Genomic DNA, 9,460 nt, shown 5'->3' on the forward strand with positions numbered 1-9,460 from the left:
AAACGTAGTTTTGCTATGCAGTGGCTTAATTATGTGAGCACAAGTGTATATATATATATTAACATTATCCGACAGCCGAAAGCCTTTGATGCTAGCGCTGCGTACTTTAGTTTATTTAATAATTTGTTTATTATGTAAGCTTTAATAAAATAAAAAAAACATTATCCGAATTTTTTTTGGATACGAAATTTTTGATATTCTGCCTTAGGGAAGCAATTGACCGATGCATCTCGTATGTGCATTTGTTGGACGGCAGGCAGGATGCAGGTCGTAATTTCTATCGGAAACAAAAAATTCAAAGATATTCTTATTTGCTAATATTTTATCTTCTAATTAAACTAAGAAAATTCAAAAAAAAGTGTAAAACTACAATTTTATTTAAAATTGAAAAAATTATTTAAAGCTATCTTCAACCTTGAATATTCTTAGTGTTTCTTTAGTTTACATAGAAGATAATTCAATGCCAAAGATAATAATCTTCGCCCCAATTTCATACACCGTGTAGTTTTCTTTTCTATTTTGCCCTCCAATTAAGAAAAATCGTAAAAATGACTAATCTGATTGATGCGCGCACAACCTTTAACTTCAAAATTTAAACAAGTATAAGATCGTTCTGCACTATACACGTTACAACGCGCCGCAACAACGAGCAGAAAAAATTAAAGATTTCAATTTTGTTCATTCTTGTATGCATACCCTATACACGATGCGACGGTAGGCAATACTTGACATGTAGCCCAGACATGTCTGCAAGTGTATATCCTGTTTTAGTGTGAAATTTACAACATGGACGCGACCAATCGATCAAACTACAATTCCTTCGAATTTTGGTCAGCACGTGTATTGTTTGAGGAATCGTGCGGACATTCAATTTCTGTAGAATTTTTATCTGGTCACTCATTGTTGCGGAAATTGTAGAATTTCTTATAAATTTCAGAATTAAGCAATATGGGCGTTAACTTGTATGCATATGCAAAAATTATTTGCTGGTTTCTTTATTGTTCATCACTTTTTTTTTGTCTTGTTTATTATTGTTCACAGCAAAGAGCTTTTCTCCTAATATGTTGAGTTTTTTGTGCCATTTTCTTGTGAAGTTTGAGCAAGAATAACCTCACAAAGCAAACCTCACAACCAGCTTCACAAAATAAACCTAACAAATCACTTGTGAGGTTTTCGCAGAATCGGGCTGATATTTGAACACTCATATTTCGGCAAAAATTTAGAATACCGTCGTAGTATTTCGGGAATAAAATAGGTAGGTCATGAAGATTTTTACGTCAACAAAAAAAAAAAAAAACTTGACACACCCTGTGTTGGACCGACCAGGGCTATTTGGTTATCAAGCGCGACCGAATGCCGGCAACGTAAAAATAAATTAGACGCGAAAAAAAATTGTACACCTCGTGTTGCACTAACCAGGATTATTTGTTTTGAAGCACGGCCGAAACCCACCCACGCAAAAAGGAGTTTTACGCGAAATAAAAACTTGATAGACCCCGGTGTTTTACATGAGGATCCATTTGTAAAACTATTTGAAGCAATACAATTTACGCATAAGCCATAACCCTTTCAGACTTGAGAAATTAAAGTTTACGGATTTTAACGCCGCTTCGCACAGTTGCTAATATGACCATGGAGGATGCAATTAAAATTTAACAAAAATTATCCGAAGAAGGATTCCTAGAAAAAGGACCCGCACAATTATGTATTGCCGGTCTTAAGAAAAAAAACAGTACGATTTAAATATCTTATTTGAAGAAAAAAAAAAAAGATTTTATATTGGTGGAATGTATTTAAAAATAATATTCATGTACATTGATTGAAAGCGATCATTTTGTTGTGTGGTTCTCCTGAAAACAGTTTTTATTTTTGGTTAGGCATAGTAATACATCGCATTTGATTCTAGTTCTGCTTGTACATTGTTTCACGCGGCACATCCGTGGTGTTGTTGTTGTTGTTGTAACGGCAGAATTCTGCCGAGTTGACAGTCCTTGGCCGGATAAAAATCCGGGTCCGTTCCTGTTTTCGTAGACCCGACTGTCGTGGGAACGGATCCGTGGTGTTGTCATATCCATTGCCTCTGGCCAGTGATCATACCGATCTGTACGTACATCAACGGGGGGATAAAGGGGTCTGTTTCTTTTTGCAGCTGGCTCTGCTGTTAATGTGCAATACGGAACAGGTAGATTAATTGGCCTTTCAGTGAATTTGGGCAATACTTCGCCGAGCTCAGATTTAAACTTAAATAGGTCTTTAATAGTCTTTTCTCGCATGCCCGCCTTTAGTGCATCGGCTATGTACTCTCTCCATGAATTGCATACTGCCATGTCAATCAAATGAAAGTTGTTTTTACAGTCCATTTCTTCGTTTTTATAAAAATTCTATAGTACTCCATTGACTGATCAGCTGCGTCGACTCCGCAAATTTTAGCGTTGTAACGCTTCACGATTTGAGGGCATGGTACATTAATGTGCTTGCATTCCTTTTTGCACCACCTTTGTTCCACTCCACCTGGGTCTTTTCCACATTCTGTGGATACAAGCGTAACGCACTTGCTATCGCGCCATTTAACTGCAACTACATTACCTTTCACAAATGGGCTTATGTGTCCTCTATTCATATTTCGGTCTAACAGGAAATCCATCCTCTGCACAGACAATCGGTTTAAAGCTATGGTCCCAGTAGCCTTGTAGCCTATTTCCAGGAGTTTTTCTAAAAGAAGAATCATGGTAAAGTAGCGATCAAAATAGAGAAAACTCCCTTTCGGCAAATGTTTTGTCAATCTGATGACAATAAACGCTCCAACTCCCAAGCCAGTGTAAGAAAAAGTTCCTGCTCCTTGGAATATTTCGAAATCGACGACGAGCCCGCTGGAAGTCGCAACAACAAGGTTCTTAAGACCTACAGGTCTCGATTTATTTTTAACGTATTGCCGAATGGACGCCCTTCCTGTAAATGGGATCATTTGCTCATCAGTCGGGTATTCCGTAATTTCTGTTGCTAGTGCTTGGCATCGAGATCTAACGCAGTCTATAACCGGCTGAATCTTAAACAGTTTGTTTGTCGGAGGCTGTAGAGTATCAACAAAATGAAGGCTGTTCCTTAATGTAAGAAATTTGTCTCTGGTCATCGCGTTTTTTATTCGTGCTAATCCGAAGCCTTCCGACCAATACATCGGGACTCTGGGATAAGCTAGGCAACCCATTATGATATGGAATCCATAAAGATTTTTAATATCGGCATCAGTAGCATTGAGGCTGAGATAAGTGATACTTATTCGTGAAAAACGCGACGTTTTGAAAATGATCTTCAGGAGAATATTTCTGAAAATACTCCACGGGTGTACCAACTAAAATATTCCCTTGATGACTTGTTTGTTGCGGGGGCGTCGAGTCAACAAAATCGACGCTCTTCCAGACTTTATCCCGAGCATATACGCTTGTATTTACATGACTTACAGTTGGGTCTTGATTAGCTGGAAGTAAAATTTCATCTTCCGAAGAAGTTTCATTACAATCCGACTCGGATGAACCGCCCATTTGCCTATTTGGTGGTTCCCAGAGCGCATAATCATTTGAGTCATCAGAACTAAAGTCAGCATCGGAATTTTCCAATATTTAGAGAACTTGAAGCACGTCCTCATCAAGACTCAAATTGAAATGACCTGGAATGACACAATTGTGCGGGTAAATGAAAATGCGAGGTCAAAGCCTGAAGCGCACAATTGTGTGGTCCTTTTTTAAACTAATTCAAAACACTTAATTTAATTATAATTTTTTCACAATAAGACAATATATAGTTTATTTAATATTTCTCAATACACATGTTTGCAAAACATCACGAAACTAAAACACTGCACAAAATTTATTTCAATTTACCTTTTTCCATTCTTGACAACACGGCTGAACACTTCAAAACTTTGCAAATTGTGACAAAAATATACAAAAAATCAAAGCAACTGTTGAAAAACACCGTTAGAAATAAATAGCACAATCATTGCTTTCGGGTCTTAATACGTATTAAAGGGAATTTTTTTTTACATATTTTTAGTCTTACCCGCACAATTGTGTATTGAAGGTCTGAAATGGATAAAACACTTTTGTTTTATTAAATTTTAATAATTTCATATTCTAATTAGCCAGGTTTTTGATTCGTGTTCATATTTCTTTATTTCTTTTAGTTCATATACAAACGATATCGATAAGGTAACACTGAGTATTTGACAGTTTGCTACCCTTTCTTCTTCTTTATTGGCGTAGACACTGCAAAAGCGTTTATAGCCGAGTTAACAATAGCTCGCCAGTTATTTCTTCTTTTCGCTTCGTGGCGCCAATTGGATATGATATATGGAATTTATAGAGTTTGTTTTTTGTTACTTCTCAATTGCCTACTCAGTCCGAAGTGGTACCTATTCGCAAGAGTTATTCTGCGTTGGATTTCCAAGCTGACATTGTTGGTGGTGTTTATACTAGTTACAATATAGACGAAATTATCTACGACTTCAAAGTTATCACTGTCAACAGTGACATGAAAGCCAAGTCGCGATTGCGACGACTGTTTTTTTTTTTTTTTTAATGACAGGAGATATTTCGTCTTGCCCTCGTTCACTGCCAGACCCATTTGCTTTACTTGTCTAGTCTAGATGACATCAATATCATCGGCATACGCCAGCAGCTGAACACTCTATAAAAGATTGTATCTGCTCGATTAAGTTCTGCAGCTCGAATTATTTTCTTCCGCAGCAGATTAAAGAAGTCGCACGACAGGAAGTTGCCTTGTTTGAAACCTCGTTTGTTATCGAACGGCTCGGAGAGGTCCTTCCCGATTCTGACGGAGCTTTTGGTGTTGCTCAACGTCAGTTTACACAGCCGTATTAGTTTTGCGGGGATACTAAACTCAGACATCGCGGCATAATCAGCTCCTTTTCATGCTGTCGAAAGCAGCTGTGACATCGACGAAGAAGTGGTGTGTGTCGACTCTCCTTGCACGGGTCTTTTCCAAAATTTGGCGTTATTGTTATCATAAAAGAACTTAATCCAAAAAAGTCGCCGGGACATGTAATATTTCCCCAAAAATGCTAATTGAGTTACCAATTATTGCTGTAGAGGTGTTCTCTTTACTTTTCAGTGAAATTCTTAGGTTCGGATACTATCCAATTTCATGGAAAAAGTCGCAGATTATCTTGATAAATAAACCTGGGAAAAACTTATCACAGCCGTCTTCATACAGACCAATATATCTTCTACCAAAGTAAAACTTCTTCAAAAGTATTTGAAAAAGTATTACTATCAAAGATGTCTGTTTTCCCCTATGAAAATAATACAATACCAATGTATCAATTAGGTTACGAACGAGATAAGGAAAGGATTTTAGCACAGGGGGTACTATTTAGCAATATTTCTAGATGTAGCTCAGGCGTTTGATAAGGTGTGGCACGAAGATCTTTTATACAAGATTAAAAAAATTCTACCTTTAGAATTGTATAAAACACTGGAGTCTTATTTAAAAAATAGAAAATTTGTGGTAAAAGTGGGAGATTTCATATCTGACTTTTGCGGACGACACAGCTATAGTGAGCCGTAACAAATGCCACCTAATAGCATCAAGAATGAACAGAAGTGTAAGCATATCACATTTTCGCTAAGACCAAAGATGTGACCGGCACTGAAATTCAACAATATTTTAGTACCCCAAGCGAACGAAGTAACATATCTTGGTATTCACCTATATAAAGGGCTCACGTGGAGAAAACACATTGCTAGTAAAATAACATATATATATTACAAAGGTTTCAATCAAAAATGCTTAGAACACAATGGTACATTTGTAGCGAAAATATTCATAAAGACCTTGGTATGAATATGGTAAAGAAAGAAGAAGAAAGAAGACAGCAGAATTAAATACATATCTAAACTCCGAGATCGTCCAAACCCTTTGGCTAATGCTTTGGTACATTCCTGCGATCAAACATGACTTATTAAAGAGCGACGTATCACCAAAACAGCTTAATTACTTGTTTGAGCTTGTCTAAATTTTAAATAGAATCAAGATTTTATAATTTATTGTTAGGCTTTAAGAAAAAGCAGATCCAATAAATAAAATAATTTTGAAAAAAAAAGTCTTAATAAAATTTGGTACACATGTTATTTGGCAAAGGGCATGTAATTTATATAACTTCCAAACCGTCGAGGCTAACTCAACCTTAGTGAAAAAAAATTGTAACGTAAATACTGTGAAAATGGGTAAAATCCGATAATCCCTATATAATAATTGATATTGAAAATTGCTAAAAGTGCTGTAAATTACTAAATAAATGAGCAACAAACGGTGAATTTCACGATCAGGATGGCAGGAGAGCTTTATAGGAGGTGGGTATCAATGGATGTTAACTACTTAACTAATCTCAACCAAATTTGGAAATTGAGATTACCCAACCGTTCCTATTAAATCATTTGAAAATACCAAAAGGCCTTTTCCTAAAACTTTTAAATTTTTAATCCCAGACATCTTGCATTAACAATTTGAATCGACCCAAACATCGGAATTACAAAATAAACACTTTATATTTAATACCAAGATCATGGATTAACTCTAATTTTACCAAGTCGATCAATGTAACCTCAAGATATGTAAATTTATACACACAGACAGATCGGGAAAATGAATTAGATCCATCAGCTATAATTATTATTTTGCATATTATAAGATTTTTCATTTAAAGGTTGTTTTTAATACTTAAAACCAAGCAAGATCTTCATAAAAAATGGTTTTAAAAACAACCCTTAAGTGAACAATCTTGTAATATTCGAAATAATAAAAGCGCTTAAATATATCTGGCTACTTTATGTTTTCTAATCTTCGCAAAGACAAAAATAGTTTTCATCAATACCGTATTACTTAAATATAAGGTATTTGATATTGTTATTACTATCATGTATTTAGAGATTATTTCCACACAAATACTAATGTTCTAATTTTAGCATTTTAATTTATTCGTTCGTATTTATATACATACATATATGTACATATATGTTACTATGTATAATTAAATTGCCATACATGTCTACATAATCTACAAACTAAGAAATATTATTTAATATTGCACTAGTACATGTATCAAGACACATACACACATGTACATATATAAATACAATTAATTATAAGTATTTCTGAAAAAACTTAAGTAAATTAGTTAGCATGAGACTTGTATTAGAGATAGAGATCTTTGTCCGAATAGTTCTAAGTTTGCCTACGGTGTACAAAAGCATACATATTATAGGTATATGAATAAACACATGCTATTAATTTCTGTGGCTACCTATACATATGTATATATAAATACAATTATATTTCTGGAAAAACTTATTTAAGTTAGTGAAAATAAAAATTGCACCAGGGATCGAGATCTCAAATTAAAAAAATAATTCAACGTTCATTCGTATTTTCCAAACAAAATACTCAAGTGAGTTCAAATCGAAAGTATAGTGCAGCACGTTTTAGTGTTGTTGTTTTTTTTTCACTTACATTTTTTGCTATTTTTGTGCCAACGTTATTACTAATTTTTGTGTATAATTTGTGATATTGCAAAACATTACAATTTCTGCACCTAGAAATACATAATTATCCGGTAACAATAAAAATTGTTTTCATTTAGAAGAAAAGGTGATAATAATCATACTGTTTTTATTTTCTTTTAAATCTTTTTTATTTAGAACGGCCAAACTGCACTAAGTATTGCTGATAATTTGGGATATATTACTGCCGTTGAAACTCTAAAAGTTGTAACAGAAAAATCTGTATCAAATACTACAACTGGCGTACTTGAAGAGAAATACAAAGTAGTATCACCAGAATTGATGCATGAAACCTTTATGTCAGATTCCGAAGACGAAGGTGGAGATGAAAATATTGACCATCAACAATACAAATACATGGCTACTGATGACTTAAAAGCGTCCGATCAAGATAATCACAACTATGACACAACCCATACTGACGACCACAATGATCATAAGCAACAAAAACATATCCAACAAGTTCTTCAAACAGAATCAACTGGCCGTAATATCATTCAAAACGATAAAGGTATACATCTGCCACTTTTGAAGATATTTTACTCATATAACATATAAGTGTAACATGCATGGTTATGTGTCAGTGGTTATGTGCATACCTATAGTCGTATGTTTATAGTGAATAACTTTTTAGGTGTGGTAGTAGATACTGCATAGAGATAGATAATTATTGAGCAGGTCACAATTGCCCCTCTGTCACAACGGCTCACATAAATCCAGCTCAGTGTTGAATTCCAGTATACTTCTGGGTGCTATAGAGGATATGTGGTCCCTATTCGGATATATGGATCCAAGAGCCTTGTTTGGGAGTTTCCATAGAGCCATATTAAATAGGTGCTTCTTGAGCTTGTAGTACCGAATGTAGAAATAAGTAGCCGGAATTTGTCTTACGAGAGGTTAATGACATTTTTAAACCCTAGTGAGGTTGTAATTACCCATTAGCAACTTTGCCGAGTGCATGTCTTGCAGTTGGAGTTGTTGTACTTATTTGCTGAAATCAGTTTAAGCGCTGCTTGGCTAACACTGAGTATGGCGAAACCTCCACTACTTTTTTTTGCATGAATGAGTACGATGAACCCAATTTCCGAGTATTTTTTCCACTAAAGGTCATGAATAGCATGTTCAATAGTGACTTCGACAGCTTGAAGAGAGTCTGGTTTATTGCTAAAGACCAATGACTTTAAGTAACGCCACAAGTTACTCAATGGTGTTAAACTCCAATTTTATGGAGGTCATTCAATACAATTTCTTGAAATAATCGAATCTCCCTATAATTCGGTTTACTGCACGCGCTATGTGGCACCTAGTCCCATCTTGTTGGAACCAGATGTTGGCAAAATAAACTTTTTCCAATTAGGGCCATAAAAAGTTGGATATCATCGATATATACAGCTCTCCATTGACAGTGACGGCATCACCAGCTTCATTTTGAAAGAAGTACGAGACGATGATACCACCAGACCCAAAACCATACCAAACTATCAATTTAGGTGAATGTAGTGGTTGTTCAGGAATAATTTGTGGAGTTTCGTACCAGAATCGACAGCTTTGTTTGTTTACAGTACCACTCAGATGCGAGTGCACTTCATCACAGAAGATGATTTTATTTAAAAAAAAAATCGTTATCGTTTTCAAGTTGTTGCAGGCAAAATCAGCAAACTCATGACGTTTACAGTTGCCCAATAGCTTCAATTCTTCAATTCCCACGACAGCCGGTTCTACGTACCGGAATTGACTCGGATTTCATCCGACCATGGGCTGTCMTTTCGGCGATCTAACCCCGTTCGGATCGGTGAATATTAATCTGTGTGTGTCGTCACTGGAGCAACGCCTTGCAGCAGGGTTGCTCCTTATCCTCCTGACTCGTGCTGGCATTGAGTCCAACC

At 35.6% G+C, this 9,460-nt stretch overlaps 1 protein-coding gene across 2 annotated transcripts in view; it reads left to right on the plus strand.

Moving 5' to 3' along the window:
- LOC108977621 (ankyrin-3) overlaps window positions 1-9,460 on the plus strand; it is a gene marked incomplete at its 5' end in the record, with an annotated part of 38,261 nt that overhangs the window by 20,340 nt on the left and 8,461 nt on the right. Inside the window, 2 exon segments of one of the 2 annotated variants that reach the window (XM_018947390.1) lie at window positions 7,713-8,085; window positions 9,211-9,454. In XM_018947390.1, the coding sequence (XP_018802935.1) occupies window positions 7,713-8,085; window positions 9,211-9,260 (423 nt within the window). 2 annotated transcript variants of the gene reach the window in all.

This window comes from Bactrocera latifrons, unplaced genomic scaffold (assembly GCF_001853355.1).
Source record: "Bactrocera latifrons isolate USDA-ARS-PBARC rearing strain unplaced genomic scaffold, ASM185335v1 scaffold_928, whole genome shotgun sequence".
In the NCBI taxonomy this organism is placed as follows: Eukaryota; Metazoa; Arthropoda; class Insecta; order Diptera; family Tephritidae; genus Bactrocera; species Bactrocera latifrons.